This window comes from Echinococcus granulosus (assembly GCF_000524195.1).
Source record: "Echinococcus granulosus chromosome Unknown EG_S00001, whole genome shotgun sequence".
Classification (NCBI taxonomy): domain Eukaryota; kingdom Metazoa; phylum Platyhelminthes; class Cestoda; order Cyclophyllidea; family Taeniidae; genus Echinococcus; species Echinococcus granulosus.
In genome coordinates, this window is record NW_020170381.1 from 319644 (window position 1) to 339096 (window position 19453).

A 19453-nucleotide genomic window follows, 5' to 3' on the forward strand; every position below is an offset into this window, starting at 1 on the left:
ACTAGTGTTACTGCCAAAAGAACGAATTCGGGACCAAGGTCTGCTGGAATTGATGGATATGGATGGCCGTTGAATTGCTTACTACTTTCTCTTCTTTTATAATTCGAAGCAAATCCAGGAAGAAAGTGGATTTTGTCCAAGGAGACACTTGAAAAGTTTAAACATGGATAAATATCTAGCGAGCCACGAAAGCCGTTTAGCAACCAATCCAAATTTGAATGCCAGACGTATTCTATAAAGAAAATATTTATAAGTAGATGTTTTCAGCTTCTTTTAAACCATCTAGCTTGTAGCGCATCCTTGCTAATGATGACACAACATTTGAACGAGCTTACCCCACTTCATAATTGAAATAAATAGTCTGTATTTCCATTGAACAGTGTCGCCATTCAGCAGAGCCATATGAAGTCTCAAAAAAGTAGCTGAGCTGCTAGACGTGCGGTTGCCGTTTAGACCACTTTGTCCGTTATGCCAGATGAAATTTCAATGCATAAATGTCCGCTAATATGGATCATTCAAATGGTACTTTAGGGGGTCGGACCATAGATCGGAAAGGGGTTAATTATATAAGACCACAGTATATTTCAAAATAAAAGTGGAGATTTACTGATAAATAGCTGCGTTTAACGTCTCTTTATTTCGCTAATTGCGCTGATGACATGCTGACAGCGCATAGAGTACTGGCAAGTGATTCCAGCATTCGTGCACGGCGTGTCGCGCCCAGATCGAGCGAACAGCGGTGCCGGCAGTGCTTGCGCAAGCACGGCAACGCATGGGGCAATAGCATGACTCATCAGTCTGGGATTGACGACGCCCGTCATCGCAGTACCGCCTACCATGCTCGCCAAGGGCGAAAAGGGTGAGGCTGCTTCTCCCTCTTCGCCTCATTCCTACCCTGTTGCCTTGGCTCTGTCGACGTAAATGATGGCCTCGACGCGGTTGAAAGGCAAAGACTGCAAACAACTAATTGCATCACTTTCTCTCTTCGGTCACATAGGGTATTTCATGCAATCTCCTGTCCGAGAGCTGCCGCTCATTGCTCATTATCTCATGGTGGTAATGAGTAACCCATTTCTTACATAATGATCAACTTTGATAACACCGTAAATTATCTAGATGTCAATGAACAATAACATAGCAGGATCCAATTAGACATCTTCGGAAAGCTCACTTAAATGAGACATCAAATTAAAAATTGACTGGAATATCTCTGGGTTACACGAAATTGTAACTTTAGTAATTTACTATCGGTACCCGTCAGCTATTTGTTCAGAGTAAAGTTTCTGTTAATAGAATTTTCGATCGAGGCCGCGTGGATTTGACCGCGCAATCATCACTGCCCTATGTTATCATTCACGAGTCCTTAAGTAAGAAACACAGGTCAGTACAGTGATTAATTGTTATTTTAGTAATATTTGCTTATATCTGGAATTCAAAGCGAGGGTACGGCTTCAGCGACGGCAGAGAAGTGGGCTTTGCAGAAACTGCCAAAATTTTCTACCAGATGTTTGATATCTTTTGCTTGAACCGTTTTTGATTACAAAAGCGTTACTACAGTAACACTAGCTTCATTGCATTGCGCGTAACCCAAGCAACCGCTTCTAATGTCTACTATATTCTCTGACAGTATCGGGAAGGATAGGTGTTTTCAATGGGTCTCATTTCCAGGACTCAGACTCAGCAAATAATACAAACCATGTCATATTCATTTATTGTTCTATTTCTAGTGATTTTTGATCAAGAATAGGGACCTTGCAAAAACCTAGAATAATCCAGTACGTTATCATTAAAAAGAGATTGTTTTTATTAAGCGGTAAAACGAGCAGTTTAGTGAGTTTATTAGTGATTTTACCGCCACCGCCGTTAATGAATAACCCTCAATCATAAAGGTGGTCCTCATCTACTCCACAAGAAAAGTTAAAAGTTCCAATTTTTCTTGTATTTTTGTTAATCGATTTGTACTTGGTTTCGAAGCAAAACCTTTGGTTCATTTCCACCTTGGTATCGCTCATCAGTAGGCGTTTCAAATTTCAAATATGAAACAATAACAACCAGACATCTACCAGAGTATATTGCTGATAGAGGTTACTCAAACAACAAAACAATTGTGCCGAAAAGAGAATCTCCAAATTTCAGGTTTTAATAACATACTAGGCAATGAGAAATGCATCACAAGAACAATGGGACAACTTTAGTGGCGTTAACTAATCAAATTTTTGAAGACAGAAAACCCATGTAAGCAGTTCCTCGAAAGTATTATACACTGGCAAAAAATAGTCTAGAATAATAATTTTTTCGTAGGGAGATGTTTCAGAACCACCTGATATAAATTAAATTGACAATCCTCAACTGTTTTTATAGGAAAACCTTATTAATAGCTGCCGTTCAAAGAGAAGCATAGGATTTCATGCAGATTACGGTGTTAGGTATTCACATGATATGCGAGACTTCTGAATAAAACGGGGTCTACAAGGAGAGCGGTTGCGAAAAATTATTTTCCCCACCCCATTGCGTGCAATGCCTCCAAATCGTGTCTCACTATTGCATTGTGACTTATTCACTACATGAGGTTGTGTTCGTGACCAAAGGTCATTCGAAATTTGACAGCAAGGGTGGGGAACGGATTTACCCGGTTAACAAGGGATCTTACAATTTTTCGATTGGCAAAATAACGATTGTACATTATGATCAATCTTAACTGAAACTTTCAAGAGAAAATTTGTTTATCGGATGCTGTATTTTAATGAGTCTATTGATCCTCTGTGATTATTTGTCTAAATTGGTTTCAGTTAACGATCCCCTCCCAGTTTTGAAACAGGACTTTTCACAGAATTGTTACACCATTTGTTCAACACTAACGCATTCAATTTGTTCGAGTTTTCAGTGGATTCTCGCCATAAGCTTAATCAAAGTTATCATGTATACAAATTAAGAGATGATCGAAAACTGTCTGGGTACTATAAAATTTTTACAGTTAGACGCTTTAATTGTGTTAACGTTCAGCCGCGCATGAAATCCACGGGTAAATAGAGCACATCTAAGCTTGAAGAAATAAAGCCAATTGTGGACTGTTAGCTCTTCTCAATTAGCCGAGCACTGGACTGAGTGGTGTGGAAACTCATTAAGTCAGTAAATTCTCTCCAATTCTATTATCATTTCCATTGTGTTTGATAGCGCACACGACTTAGCTATTTGACAAGAGGGCACATAATTAAAAGTTATAAGAACTTTAGCTGTGACACGAAACACTAAGGATATTTGCTTTATTTTCATCGAAATATACAGCTAATGTGTTTAATGGATTGGTCATTTTATTTTTGAATTTTTACTTCCCTTTCCACCCGCAGCTTCGACAGCTCAGCGAAAAGATCATACAAAGATGCTGTATTAGCCTACGACTTCCATAAACCAGGTGAGAGGTCAATTTGTGCGTAGGTATATTTATTAGAGAAGTTAGTACATACCCATTTAAAAAAGTACTCAACATTTCTTGCCTTAATGCCAGCTAACCAATTCACTATAACCATGCTTGCTTTCTAGTCTAAAAAGGTGTCTCCATTAAATTTTATTAGTAAGTGAATGCTGGAATGCGTTAACGCGCATAAAACTGTAGATTCTAAAACGGCCTATCAAGCTGAGGAATGAATTATGTATTTTGTTTAAGCCCAATGGTATACATTCATATGAAGAACTGTGCCTTCCTAAAATCGTAGAAATTGAAGGCAGCCCTTGGATATAAACACACCACAGTACATGCCAGCATTGTGCTTGTACCACTTGGAATTGGACAACAACAACGCGTACATACGTGAATTTCCATTCTTGAAAATGTAAAGTGAAGAATTTGTTGTGGTGGACCTAGCTAATCTAACTTGACTTAGATTACGAATGACCTAGTAAAGGGAAGAGGAGCGAGACACTTACCTGGTGGTATTGCTTCATTTTTAATCTGTTCTGCTTCAAAAACGCAGACGGGTAGGAGGAGCGCGAACGCGATGAGGACGTGGATGAGGCAGGCGAAGGGACGCAGTTGTCGCCTGGTTGCAACGTACCAACTGGCATGTTCGAGGGCCTCAACCCTGTCTTGAATAATGAAGGACTCGAAATCGGGAGACTGGGTGGCCTCGTTCAGTGACTGGGTGGAGTGAGCGATACGTGCCCGCAGACGCTCTGCCGCCTCCGGGTCGGCCGACCGCTGCGCCAGTCGGAAACACGGCAGTTGAGCCAGCATCGCGTGCAGGTGGAGGCAATCTCTACCAAGAACTATCCCATCATTCGCTGAGTGTCCCACTCTTGAAACCGAGGCGTAAATTAGCAAGGGAAAGAGACACACCACAGCAACTAGACAGGCCACTTGGAGATTCAGAGGAAAGCTCCAGTTCCAGTCAAAACCGAATCGTGGATGAAAGGACTGTGCTTTGAATTCCTGATACCGGACGATTGCCAACCAGAAAAGTAGACAAGTTGATAAGACCACGAACACGGCATACCAGAGTTTCCAGAGACTGTCAAATCCACAAACACAGTATGCATTCAGTTTGGTTTGTCGGGTTGGTCTGTTAGAATTTGAGGCCGGTAAAGTGATCGGGAAATCCCAAATGCGCTTTTTGGAGTGGTAGAAGGCTGGATGGGATTCTGTATCTGAAATGGACATTCCGCCTGAACGTATCAAGATGGGATAGTCGTTTCAACCGCCACAACTACGCATACTGCGGCGGCCTCATGAGCATGAGCGCGTGTCTGAACGGAGCATAGCTTCACCAATGAAAAGGAAGTACGGTGTACTAGTCTCGCTGATTGGTCGATGGTGGTGTGGCTAGCGAACACAGGCAAGGGCGTGTATTGAAATCCTCAAAGCAGAAAAAAATATTTGTAGCACTGCCATTGAGTGCCATAGCGTTTTATCATGTTCACATTGGTTTAACCTTACCTGCAGCTTACTTTTAACTTGGTTACTGACCATTTATGAGTTTCGGCAGTTTCAGGCATCAAACTGACGTTTTGTATGGATAAAATTATCTGCTAAACCATACAGGAATGCAGCTTTTTCCACATTTCACTCTACGAAGCCTAACACCGAGGAAAAGGTCATTCCAGTATACTATCTGTAGTGTTCATGCTTTACGGAAAGAATATTTTGACTATTCTATAAGTAAAATGTTGGCTAATATTGGGTATTTAGGGTGTACGAGGCCATAATTTATCTCCCATGCAACTCATTTACTTTAATTCAATTCCGAGCTACTTCTACAATTTGAAACTACTCCAGAGGGGCTGTTAACGAGCCAGTAGTGATAAATAGCAGCAAAGGAGGCTCATTCGATAACCAATCTTTCCTCAATAACCGCCTTCGGTTTATAAACCGGACCTATGCGTATTTTTAGGATCAAATGGGTCAGATCTAAATGGTTTGACCACGTCCTTTAAATAACGAATCCTGAAACCGAAAATGATTAATCTATAAAGCCAGTACATTGTGTTTTTTTGTTCTTCTTTCTGTAACATTATAGCAAATATGTGTAGCATTCAATGGCTTTATTTGCTTCACGTTACTTCGTGCAATGCTAATTTTATACGCGCACGGTTGGCAGTGCACTGGTCACCAGACGCAGGTTCGAGCACGTCACGGTTGCCAATTAGCATGAACCGATCAGTCTTAAACAACGAGTGGATACCACCACTCCATGATTCCGCTATAACATCTAGATTATTTCTCCACACAAATGGGGTTTGAAGCAAGAATCGTGAGCCGAACTGTCGAGGCCTCTCACATGCAGCCCAACAATAGTTCTGTTTCACCTGAATTGGCATGAATTCTAGACTTTGTGGGCCATCCTTTGGGTTAGTAGATCGCGTAGTCTGTTTAAGCTATTTATTAGTCTTAAGTGGAAATACTTCATTTGTTTTATTTTTCTGGTTCGAATTCAGCTTGTACTAATAGGGGACCGCAGTTAAATTTCTATTTCTTGTCACCACTGTTGGGTCAGCAGGCAATGAGAGTACGCACTCGCAGGCACCGATCTTGAGGGTTAAATTACTTGCCTTTTCACTAAGATGCTTCTTGGGTTTTTCTATACAACACCGTCGAGTAGCATCAAATTTCAAGAGTACTCCTTAGTTTATGATTATTTCCTAAAATTGGCATTTTAATTAAATTTAGAGCAAATAAACATAGAATTAACACAGACAATAATAATGTCACCTACTATTGGGACTTCCATCGTAAAATTAACTGAGCAGTTTCGATGATTCACAGCATCAAGAAAGTGTGCAATGGGAGCGAGTCTGAGTTGGCGAAAGGTATCGTATTTGTTACTTAAAATTACAGTTTTAAACCGGTCAATAGTGTTGGATTTATAGGATCCTTCCTTGCTTCGATTGTATCGGAGTTAGTTGAAACGTATTTAAGGCTCGTTCTCGTCGAGATATTTATACACCAATACGTTAACTGCTCAAATGCCCTATTTATCACGAATGCACTGCCCAGACGTATATGTAATCAGTTATTTAGTTGTCACTTTTCAAAATGATACATGGAATAGAGAAAAGAACACGGGAGTGTCGTCCCAACCTTCAATGCGGCAACGCCCAGGTGTCAAGCTTATTTTGCCTGAAGCATAACATGCCTTTAAAACTTAAGCTATAAGATAGGCAATAGTATTTTTTTCTTGAGCTGGCAATGCTGTCCTAATGGATTCAAAAAGCTGATTTTATTCAGTAAAATGCCACAGACTGGTTAGCTTCAAGGCTAGGTTAAGCGGATTTTATGGCAATAAATGTATGAGGGGCAAAAAAATAGTCTAAAAATAAAGATTAAGTGCTATGCATCACATTGAATTTCAGGGTCTAAATGACCAAGACGCGCATTTTATAATCGGAGATAAGACTAGTTACTCCTGGTACGGAATTTACCGAATCCAATGTCAAAGCAAATTGCAGTTGTTCAACCACCCATCTAAATCCTCTATTGTTAATAAAGTTCCTGTTTGCTTCTAATCTGAAATGACAGGTTGAAATAGCCGTAGCCAGAAATTTTGTCACTTGTTTTATGACTATGATTGTGGCACGGAAACCTTTGTAGTGCTATCTGCAAACAGATTTGTATAATGACTCCCACTAGATTACACCATGATATACAGTAGTTATTAAGTAAATATAGCTACATACGATGCTACCACCCATTCGAAAGACTGGATCATTTCAAATCAAAATTACTTCAAGAGGACATTCCTTAAAAGGGTCAAGGGAGCGACCAAAAATGGCATTTCACATAACGTACATACTTATTATTAAACTGTGGAATACTAGCTGATGCAGTTTTCATAAAGATATATTAATATACTTAAAGAATTCTTACCTTCAAGCACCGGAACTAAAGCTGATTGTTAGCATACACACAAGTTTTCAATTACTCATGGCTACTAACCGGCAAAAGTTAAAAGATATTTTCATTAATGTAATGAGTAAATGGACTAATTTCCGCATTACATCAGATCTGAGAAAGAGAGTAGATTGTTCTGGGAACCCAAAATACAGTGTTAAAAGCTCGAAAAGCGGTCCAAGGCACGATGCTGCATAGTCTGCACGTTGTGAACAGTTGTAATTAACAGTCCTGTCAACCTTGCATTACGATAAACCTACTCGGGTTTTTATCGAAATGCCACGCACAAAGTACACGTTTATTTTTTTCCGTTAGACCATCTTAATTACATTTATAGCGGGTGATTATAACTAATTTACTGCATTTTCCTTTTATACTACAATAATACCCTCACGGAGAAACCAGGGCTAACAAATATATTCAGTAGCTAAATCCAAGCCCAAAATTATGCATAAGTTTAAAAATATTGGTCACTAAAATCTTATCGCCTTATGTAATTGCCACTTAACGAAATCAAGCGCACCAGTTGATGGTATAAGCTTTTCATTTAGCTTCGCCGAATTCTTTGATTTCCGGAGTTCCAACTTCCAGTTCAACGACGTGGCGATTAGTCCATATCGTAGCCTTATTGTAAATGTTATGCTTACAACATCTTACGGCATTTCTTAGGGCAACCTAGCCCTAGTATAATACTTATGTTGCTTAAATGTTCCTTTTAGAGAGGAGGTGGGCAGACAAATCCAACCTCCTGACTGCGGAGCGGTCGGCATGTCCCAAGTCAGAGAAAAGTCAGGTGGCCGAGTCTTCCCAAACTTGTACCCATGCTCCATTTGCTGTAAGAAATGCACATGTCAAAACCAAATCAGTCTGGGTGCCAGAGTAGTGGGGGTAAACGAGCCTCGTCCTAAGCTAAAGTACCTTAATTAGTTCAGTAAATGGATTGCCTCTGTGCAACTGCATTCGGTACTAGAAATATCGTATCATTTTCATGGACTTCGTCCTGTTCTAAATATTGTCATACTAAGGAACATTCTATGAGTATTTTCCCCTTAGATTTCAATTCCAAATTACGGGGGAGGTAGCTGTGGTAACATTAGCGCAATTGACATTTTCAACTACCTGGTACATGAAAATCCAGTCGATCAGAGTGCTTCATTCCCTAAATGATAACATGGCAAAATTTAGAAACCTACTGTAGCGTCCCGAGACTCCCTGAAGACGAAAGAAGACAAAATACTCGGGCAGAATATATATATTCAGCACGGAGAAGGTGTCTAGGCTATTGGCATGGCCCCAGAGGCCAGCCCACCCAGCGAGGTATAAGGGGGCTAATTCCAAGTACAAAAGTGGCGCCTCACCAGAACCAAGGATAAACCACTATCGTATTACACCTACTCTTAATATTTCGGCACAATAATTAATGTGGTAGGATTTTCAAACCAATCTGATTAATCTTATTATGAAAATGAACAAAAAACTACTTTTAAGCAATCCAGTTTCCAATGGACCAAAAAGTCGTCAAATTACGCCTCAGACAAAACCGATCATCTCGCATACAGTCTGCAAAAGTATTATCAAAAGTTGCAAGATGTGGTATATACAAAGGGTAGAATGCTGTCAAAATGACTTACCCACCAATTCACTGTGTAACAATTTAGTTTGCATTTATGTCGGTTGTCGTACTATGCACTGTACTTAAGGCGTTTTATTGAAACTTTTTTAAGGGAAAAGGATTAAAATTCGCAAATGATTCAAGCGACTTAATGAATAGAGCTATTCTAATGATAGTAAAGCCCATAATTTAATCACGTGGACTAAACTGAACCATAGTACGTGAGCGTTGATTGATTGGGAAAAAGTGTAGGTCACACCTCTCTGCGTAAATTGTCTCTGCCAACGTAGATCTCAATCATCTGGAGACCTCCACAAAAAGAAACAATTAGTGTCTTCTTTTTGGTACTGTTTGTTTTAATTCAATTTCCTATATTAACACTAGATTCTCACGCGCCCCCTTAATGTATTTTGCATTTGCCGTCACAATATTTCCCTTATATTGTACTTAAGGTATTCAGTCTAGGTGAAGTTATAGAAATCGTGGAGGATTCTCTAAATTTCAGCTACATTTGTATTGATGTCTACGGAGGACCGCCTCTTCTCTAACCTGCGGACTAAGCGGCGATTGGAGCGCCTGCGTCGACGAAAGCGCGACACAGAGTCGATCAGACGGCACCTGGAGGCAGGTGGTGAGTACATTTCCAAGCGCGAAAGAATTCGTCTATCTAAAGAGAGGCTCAGGCAGAATCTAGTTAGTGGAGTTAAGTTTTGCATTGACTGTTCGTTCGAGGGCGATATGTCCGCAAAGGTAAGTTAATTCGTTCACAGGTTCCAGGTTTATACTCTCATGTTAATGATTGTTTTTTGGCTGGCTAGTTTGTAGATTAGTTGTCGTGTCTCAAAGAGTTTTGACAGTTTGGTGCTTTTACTCCTTAAAATTTTGAAATACGTTTTCTGGTGATGATATCAAGATTTACGTATTTTCAGCTCTGTAGGTGCTGAGATTACTAGTTCACTTTTTCGCCAGCTGATTTAAATCTGCTTGCCATTTAAACTCTATCTGTTCCCTTCTGTTTTTCAAATCTAAGTAGTGATTGGTAGTCCGCATTACGCGGTTTGACTAGATTCTACTTCTAGCTTGATAATGAGTACTACTAAGTTATTTGCCTTTGTTATTTTGCGCAAGGTTTTCCATATAGGAACATTCCAAGTTCGCCCAACAATTATGTCGAGTCTATGGCGCTAACAAGAAAGCAGTCAGCCCTTTGAGTCTACACTTAGTTAACTTCAACCCAGCTGGTCTATTGGCTGAATGCTGTCGGAGAAAGTGCTGTGGATTTGATAACTACCAGGTTGGTGTTTGCCTCATTAGGACTAGTGTATGAACATCAACCTCACATGAATTCTTTATTTTCTCAGATCGGGTTTCATGTTGGCTCACCAACCGATGTATTCAAATCCCAGCGGATTGTATATCTTTCCCCGGACGCTTCTGATCCTTTGCTTGACGTTGACAAGTGTTCTGTTTACGTTGCTGGTGGGCTCATTGATGAAAACATTGTAAAAGTAAACAACCCACTTTTCATTGACTTCGACCTGCTCTTACTTTTCATAAGCTTGAATTGATTCTTTGGTTTCTTCCATGTGCGTCATTTGCTTGCATCTTTTCCTAATGTTTCGTTTCACGTTACTGTCTGCGGCTACCGTAATCACCTCCACTTACGTTTCTCCCCTATCCACAAACAAATAATATGCATTATCAACGTACTGGATGCAACAATAGCTCGATATGACATTTTGTAGACAGCCTGTACTTACAACTTTTACGTTGGAAGCGAACAGGAAATTCCTTTGCACGTATCTCCCTGTGCCATGCACAAGTGACGGCAGCTACTTTTCTTAAAGGGGAGAAGCTTGGACACTGCATCGAGATTGGGTATATCAGCTGTGCGACTGCCTATTCAGGAATTTGCCCCTAGGGATTGGTCTCCTCAAAATCCTGCCAAGTCCTCCTCCCTCCCACTGAACATCGTGGTGGAAATCCTCCTCGCCTACCTGCAGCATCGCGACTGGCGAACAGCCCTCGACCACCACCTACCTCACCGTTTTCGCACCCCAAGTATCCTAGCCTCCTGAACACCTATTGTACGTGTCACATCCAAATACACGGGCACGTTTTGTGGTTACATTGCTCATTAACCTAGCAGGAATGCTTCGGCGATGCAATATCCAGTCCCACGAGCGCAGCCACTTTTTATCAATGACCCTTTGTGGGACTAAACTTTAGGCTACCAGAGTCCGGCAGCATGGCTCCCCACTAAGATTCACTGAGTCAAAATCGAGGTTCTTAGTAAAAAACCACTCATTCCTAGTATGGATGAGCGTGTCAGAGAACTCCCAGGCAGTTGCCACGCCCTTCGTAAAAACGAAGCTGACGGTGGCAGTGCCTCCCTCGTCAATATCGTCTGCCAAGCAAGTAGCGATACCTAGCAAATATCCGTCTCGCTCAAACATCCCCAATTTCAGTTTTATTGGGTACGATAACTGCTTTGCCTCAACGTATGCAAAATCGAAGGGACCAAGAAAACAACAATGGGGAAAAAAGTAGCAGACATTTGGTGCTTCTATTTATCGATGTTCAGATGACGGGGCTGGTGAGTAGCTATTAGGACTGCTGGGGGAAGGAGAGGTTGGTCGACGAGAGGTCATCATATAGTGCGAGGACGAACTTTGGAAAGAACTGGAGGGGCTAAAAGTTGCCGAAGGACAATAGGATGTACCGTAACTTGTGCCGGTTAGGCCGAGACCACTGATACTTGAGCTGCCTCCAGTCCCTGCCGCACCCCCGTGTGAGGACAACGGATAGTTGGGTGTCGCAGGATAAGAAAGTGGGGAGTGACTAGGTCCGCTTAGCCCTCCAGAGGCACCGCTGATAGGAGAGCTCGGGACTCCCAAGTGTGGAGAGTAGGAGAGCATTGAGGAACCACCAAATGATGGCTGTGGACTGTATCGTGGAGCTGAAGGCGAACCATAGTACATTTGTGGAGGACTAGGGTGGGTAGAGTTGAAGTTAGACAAACTGTTTCCCAGAGAGGATCCCGAATCGATGCTCGGAGAGAATCCACTCGGCGTGTCGGAGCCACCCGTAATCCAGCTAGAAGCCGCCCGTCCAGATGAACTCATACCCACACCAGGCATTGCAGGACTTCCGGGACTATAGGAATCAAGACTGTTTGGAGATGACCCCGAGGGAGATACGGATGGCCCAAAACCGAAACTCGATACATTGCGTTGTGGAGAGCGCGGTTGATAACCCACCGAGGCGGGTGAGTAGAACTGCTGTCCGGAGTAGCTTGGTGAACTGCTGTCGGCTCCAAGACTAAGACTCGATGAACTACCAGTGCCACCGTAGGTTGGCTTTGATAATGGAGAATAGCTAGCATCAGCACCCAAGCTCAAACGACTAGCATATCCAAAGGAACTGCTACTCCCGCTCCCAGAATGACCTGGACTAGATCCTGGTGAACCAATTTCAGTTTGAGGAGTTCCAGCGTACGACAGTGGGCTGGCAAATCCTGACATAGCTGCCGGCGAAAAAAGCACATCAGGTGTTCTTGGACTATCGAGCTGTGGACTCCGACCTGGCGAATATGGGAGGTCGTGTCTGTAAGCCTGTGGAGAAAACATCGCCTCGTGAGGTGTAGTCATGCCACCCAGGCGACTGACGTAAGGCGATGCCTCAATAAGAGATCCTGCGGGAGAAGCAGCAGTATCCCACGGGGTGCTGCCCCCAGGACCACCGGTCAAGCCGGAAAGACTATCTCCAGGTGTCACCAAACCAAAACGAGGACTGGCCCAAGCTCCGGCGGAAACGTCGAAAATGCCACCGTTAAACAGTCCGACAGATCCGACGATCGGAATGGGCTGGGCCTCTTGACATTTAGCCGAGTTGAGGAGGAGGTCGAATGATCCCGTACCGATTTTCGCAAGCTGACCTAGCATTACATTCTCCGACACACCCTGCAAGGGATCGCATTCAGCATGACTCGCCGCCTCCATCAGTATATCCACCGTTTCCTCAAAGCTGCAACGGGCCAGAGCGCCGGTATCAAGACGGTTTATTCCATGACGAGTAATAGCCATCAAATGGCCCTTCACAGTCATGACATCACAAAGTAGTGCCAAGTGCCGGTAATTAACGTAAGAACCGTCAAAGGATATCACATCGTGCATCTCTGTCTCAATTGCCTTACGAACAGCCTCAATGCCCAGAGCCTCAAAAATTTCCACGATGTCGTTACTCACTGTGCGTGCTGAGTCGACATCCCGCTGAGCAAGCACCTTCATTAGACATGTGCCATCTGTCTCAAGAATCCATTCAGTGACACAATTAAAACTGCCATCTTTACGAATAATGACACGCTGTTTATCTGTAGTCTTAGGCTGATGCATATAAACCTTTGATATTTGAGGAATGCCTTGCAATGTGATATCTGTAAGCAGATTAGCCTCAATGAAACGCAGGAAAGTATCGTCTTCCATTTTATCCGTAGTTGTATCAGCTTCCTTCATGTTTTGTTCCAAATCACTGTTCATAATTCGTATCCGCATTGCCAACTTCAAATTATCATCAGGAATGTGGCAGATAAGATCGTTGCCAAAGGACTTTGTAATTTTGTCGGCAATTTGTTCCATTGTCAGCTTTTTACCCGTCATTTGTTTACGCGCAAGCTCGATTCTGAGCATCCAAGAACTTATAGCATCCATGTTGAAATCAGGCAAATCGTAATAGGTGGAAACCCAATCCCTGTCTTCTTTTACGACGGTATTCTTTGGATCTGGATCGTAGTAAATTGATGTACAGTTTACTAGTTTGCGGAGTGTTGTGTGCTCCAGGCGAGCAACTACATCTTTCGCGTGTTCGGCATCCCTAGCCGCCTGTCCGGTTAGGTAAATTGTCATGGAGGGAGTTTTGGGACGTTTACTAACATTTATAATTTCTTTTAGTCGAGGCACGCCAAGGGTCACGTTCTTAGCCGAGACACCAGCATAGTGGAAAGTGTTGAGTGTCATCTGCGTGGCCGGCTCACCGAGCGACTGCGCCGCCAGGGCACCGACCATTTCACCGGGGTGAATCTGTGCCTGTTGGAAGCGATTTCGAATTTCGCCCAGCACCCAGTCCAGAGCGTCATAAGTTAAGCGATGTTCCTGAATTACCTTCTTTGTACAAAGCATTGACCGAATAAGGCAACTCATGAGCAAGACAGCGTTCGAATTAGCTTCTTTGCTTAGTGCATCTTCACCTGGCACCACCACCAAACGCTTACACGTTTCCCGCACCTGTTCCACTACCTGCCGTGGATGAAGATTCGTTTTAGAAAGAGGATCAATTTCAAACAGTTTTTGAGCATTCCAAATAAGACGCCCGATGTTACAAGGCAAGACGACGCGATCCTCTGGCTTGGTAATGATTGATCGTAATACCTTGCGGTCATTGCACAACTCATCCCATTCAGCGTCTAATTCAGCCTGAGTTTCCGGGTCCGTTGCTAGGCTTCTAACCAAATCATCGGGCATACAACGTCGAAGAGCACGCTCGTTGCTCAAATCAAAGCGAAAGTTGTGCTCAAACGCCTCATCTGATGGTTTAAAGGTTGGCAATCTTTGGAATTCAACGTGAGCGGCATCCAAGCCATCTTCTCCGTACCGCAACTGGATAAGTTGATTGATCTGATTTCGCACTGTACCATCGTACTTAACCATTACGGATTCCATGGCCTTCATTAGACGACGCTGGATGTAACCAGTTTCGGCTGTCTTGACAGCCGTATCAATCAAACCCTCACGACCACCCATTGCGTGAAAGAAGAATTCAGTTGGTGTAAGACCAGCTAGGTAGGAGTTCTCGACAAAACCTCTTGATTCGGGACCGTAATCGTCTTGAATAAAATGGGGAAGAGTGCGGTGCCTAAAACCGAATGGCACGCGTTTGCCTTCGACATTCTGCTGTCCGACACAAGCGATAACCTGAGAAATGTTTATTCTTGACCCCTTTGAGCCCGCAACAACCATAATATTGAAATTATTATACTTTGAGAGAGATTTTTGTGCGCAACCACCGGTCTTTTCACGAGCCTCATTTAGAATCTTATTGACGTGATTTTCAAAAGTTTGCCGCAGTGTGTTACCAGGCAGAGGCTGAAAATCATAATTGTGTGCTTGGTCTATAATATCGAAAACAGCATCTTTGGCCTTCGTGATGGTTTCACCAATTTGTTTTCGAGTTGCTTGATCATAAAGCGTATCTGCAATGCCTATCGTATGGCCCTCAATCAACAACCAGTTGTTAATAACGGTCTGTATGTTGTTGAAAAACATACCAACCACTTCAAAATTATGCTCCAGAGCCACCAGGTGAATAAGAGAACCGGAAGCGGAGCCAAGCGTCTTTTTACACAGAATCCCCGCAACAAGATCGCCGTCGTCAATCAAAACCTTCGTATCACCTGGAGAAATCCAACGGTAAGGCCCGTCGTCTTCACCTTCTGGGTGGGTACTGTGTGTTCGAATACAGTTTACCCGACGGGGTATAATTAAACTAAAGAGCTGTTTGCCAGTCCAGAGTCGCTGCGGTTTGTAAATAGCAGGTTTAGGCATGCGACCGCTCCAGGTGGGAAGATACATCAAGAGATTCATCATATCAGCCCGGTTGATGAAAACGTCACGTTGAGTCATTTTGTAGGCAGCAGTAAGTGAATCCTGTACGATGCTCATGACGGGTTTATTAGCCTGGGGAGTTACAACAAGGCGAGGAACTCGAGCGAGTTGGCTGATTTCAGCTTTCGTTTCGACAGACTGAGGTAAATGAAGATTCATTTCATCACCATCGAAATCAGCGTTGTACGGTGAAGTGACAGATAAATTCAAACGAAATGTTGACCACGGCAAGACGCGCACTCGGTGGCACATCATGGACATTTTGTGCAAGGTGGGTTGACGATTAAAAACGACAAAGTCATCATTTAGCATATGGCGCTCAACTATGTATCCAACTTGGAGAGTCAAATCAGCTACCTTTGGATGATATCGAAGGTCGATTCGGTCACCATTTTCTCGGACAATAAACTTGGCTCCAGGATACATGGTTCCATTTTGAACTAACTTCTGCAGGAAATCTATGTTAGATTGTGTGACTCGTTCTGGATATGTTAGGTTCTGGGCAATGGTTCGGGGAACACCAACTTGATCAAGACACAAATTAGGATCAGCAGTTATAACAGTTCGAGCAGAGAAATCAACACGTTTCCCCATCAAATTACCTCGTATGCGTCCGGCCTTTCCCTTTAGACGTTGTTTGATTGACTTTAGAGGTCTTCCAGACTTCTGAATAGCCTTTGGCAGACCGGGAATATCGTTATCAATCAGGGTAGCCACATGATATTGTAAAATCCTCACATCCTCTGACAAAATGTGAGCTGCAGCTCCATTTTGTTCGTCTCGGCGCAACTGATTGTTAGCTTTAACTATATCGGCCAATTTATAAGTTAAATCATCCTGATTTCTCGCTGCACCGTACATCACGATGGCGGGACGAACTGCAAGAGGAGGAACGGGGAGAACGGTACAGATCATCCAATCTGGACGGGCATACTGCGGATTTAAACCAAGGGCTATGCAATCTTCATCAGATATTCTTTTAAAAACTTCTAGGACACGTTCAGCAGTTAAGCTTGTCTTTTTCTCTTGAGAGACCTCATTTTGGACCTTCCATTCTGCGGTCATTTCCAGGCCTACACGTCGGAAATTTGGTTGGTAACGTCCGCAACCAGTCCGTGTAGTCTATAAGGTCAAAGCATTAATAATACTGCATCTTATAAGCCAAAATAGAAGCCTGTTTTTACCTTGCTTTCAAGTTTTATCTCCTGGTCCCCATTAGTGAGATCTTCTGGAGGAAGACAGGTGGTCCGAGACTTACACTCCTCATACATAAAAGCAAGGCGTCGACGAGGATCATTCTTGGTCTTTCGTTGAATATCAGCTATCCGCGGAATTTGAGTGTCCACGAGGAGTTTGGAACAGTAAAAACAAACACAACGGAGAATTTTTAGCGTTTTCTTTAAGAAGCCGATATGAAACACAGGCTTCGCGAGCTCAACATGAGCAAAGTGGCCAGGACATGAAGCTGTGTTACCACTGCATGTTTGGCAGATTGAGGCACGGTCAACACATCCCTGGCGAGGATCCATCAGACCCCCAAGTTTGGGCTTTCCTCCATCCATCGTTTCTGCATACTTAATGCCCCCATCGGGAACCACAGACATTTGTTTCTACACGATAAGTAAAGGGTGATATTTGCTTCAGATAGGAAATATGGGATATTTTCTTTGTATCACAAAACTTCAAATCGGATCACAAGCTTATTCTTAAACAAACATTTGGTCTGAAATAAATCCTCACCAAAATTATCCTACACAGTGAAAACAAGCTTTACCTCACTAAACAGCAACGAAAAATTCAAGTTGCTATGAAAAATAGAAGTCATATCCCTACTAAACTTATATTCAACGAAACACCAAACCTTCAATAATAAAGCCAAATCGAAGAATACATGTACATATTATCGTAATGTTAGTCCAATGAACAGTAGTGAAGAAAGGGAAAACGGGGGTGATGGCGGTAAGCGTGGGCATACATCGAACTTCGTATTAATGTGAAATGTTCCTCACAGGTCAAAAAACACACTTAGCAAACGCGAAAAATAACAGCTCTGCCAGAAAAGCGTGCAGGTTGCAAACTTACGATTTCATCGGGACTAAGAATACCAAACTGGAGAACTCTGACAGCCCTCTCCGGCACCATCAAGCCGTCCATCGGAAAGAGGGATGTTTAATAGACGCAAGGACAAAACGTAAGATCGTTTAAAACAACCATAATATTAAGATAAATTAATAGTCATTTATGCCAGCAAAATATCAACTAACACCTATTTGAAACCCTTAAATGTTTTTCATGTAGCCTTGTACAAGAATACGTTTATGAATGTCTTCCCTGTCAAATAGAATATAGGTTTGAAAAAATACGGCACAAAAGGAGTGATTATTCACACTTGGTTAAAGCAACAGTGTCTATTTATTTTTTTACGTTAGGTGAATTGTGCCCTATTACACATAATACAAAGTAACCTTTAAAAGCACCTGATTATATTTGTTTTGAACCCCATTTCTAAATAAAAGTTCTTTGTGTCAAAACTATTCCATTTTTAAAGCACTAGTTCTTCGTTGAAGTGGAAATGGCTTTGAAATTAATAAGGCGACTATAACTAGATTTATTACGCACCATATACGTGTTTGTTGGGTAAACGAAACCAGGTTGACCACTTATGCCGGGAGAATCTCTATCCCCAATCTCATTCTGCTTCAACTACAAGGACACCTGTGCTTTTCTGCCTTCTATTTACTTCCTACTAAGTGCTCCTCGGGTCACGCCAGTTCCTTCCCCGACTCCTCTGGACGTCAGTAGTATACTGTAGCGTCCCGAGACTCCCTGAAGATGAAAGAGGACACAATACTCGGCAGAATACACGTATTCAGCACGGAGAAGGTGTCTGGGCTATTGGCATGGCCCAAAAGGCCAGCCCACCCAGCGAGGTACAAGGGGACTAATTCCAAGTACAAAAGTGTCGCCTCACCAGAACCGAGGGATAAACTACTATCGTATTACATAGCCTCCCTCCTCTTTTGAGTGTTGTCCCCGGCGCTCCCTCAGGTCAACCTCCCGCGTCAGCCACTACAAAGTAGTCGGTGCAGTAAAGAAACACCCACGAGCCGACCGTGCCAGTCACCGAATTAGCGCGCAATTGAGGGGATACTTGACCTCAATGTCACCGATCCCTCTTGGCGGCTTGACTGGATCTGGGGTTTCGTCCTGTTTAGGGATTTGATTCAGGACGGGGAACTGCGTCGGCCATCATGCGTGTCCATAGATAGATGCAGGAACACTGGTCTAATAGCAGATTTGAGTAAGGAAGTACAAGATTTAAAACAGGTCCATGGGGGACGGTAGGGGAAATCCGTAACGAAACTTCCAGATATTTCACAGCTAGTGTCGCTTCAGTTGTTAATGGCTTTTCTGCAGGACACGGGACTGGGAGAGATGCCGAAGGTAGACGTCAACATCAACCCTTCTATTAGGGATCATCACCATTCTCCCATCCGTGGCATATGTACTTCTTCCGCCCCAGTAAGGCTTATCACGCAGAAGTGGAAAATCAGGATACATGCCTTTTAAGATCGGGTTCGCTTTCCGCTGCCACCAATGTAGCGTCCTGGGACTCCCTGAAGACGAAAGAAGACAAAATACTCGGGCAGAATATATATTCGACGCAGAGAGGGTGTCTGGGCTATTGGCATGGCCCAAAGGGCCAGCCCACCCAGCGAAGTACAAGGGGGCTGATTCAAAGTACAAAAGTGGCGCCTCACCAGAACCGAGGGATAAACCACTATCGTATTACAATATGTT

General features: G+C 42.9%; 3 protein-coding genes across 3 annotated transcripts; 1 reads left to right on the forward strand and 2 right to left on the reverse strand. All coding sequences in view use genetic code 11, as the record gives it.

The window, feature by feature from the left end:
- Window positions 1-642: 642 nt before the first annotated feature.
- On the reverse strand, window positions 643-4654 carry EGR_00036 (hypothetical protein; the record flags this gene model as incomplete). Its single annotated transcript, XM_024489285.1, has 2 exons — window positions 643-953; window positions 3925-4654. 2 exons carry the CDS (start codon window positions 4652-4654, stop codon window positions 643-645), a joined length of 1041 nt encoding a protein of 346 aa, XP_024355963.1.
- Window positions 4655-9512: 4858 nt separating this feature from the next.
- EGR_00037 (RNA (guanine-9-)-methyltransferase domain-containing protein) lies at window positions 9513-11071 on the forward strand (the record flags this gene model as incomplete). The annotated part of the gene is made up of 4 exons (XM_024489286.1): window positions 9513-9743; window positions 10135-10287; window positions 10355-10501; window positions 10841-11071. 4 exons carry the CDS (start codon window positions 9513-9515, stop codon window positions 11069-11071), a joined length of 762 nt encoding a protein of 253 aa, XP_024355964.1.
- Window positions 11072-11563: 492 nt separating this feature from the next.
- Window positions 11564-17214, reverse strand: EGR_00038 (DNA-directed RNA polymerase II subunit RPB1; the record flags this gene model as incomplete). Its single annotated transcript, XM_024489287.1, has 2 exons — window positions 11564-16774; window positions 16837-17214. 2 exons carry the CDS (start codon window positions 17212-17214, stop codon window positions 11564-11566), a joined length of 5589 nt encoding a protein of 1862 aa, XP_024355965.1.
- Between the last annotated feature and the right edge of the window lie 2239 nt (window positions 17215-19453).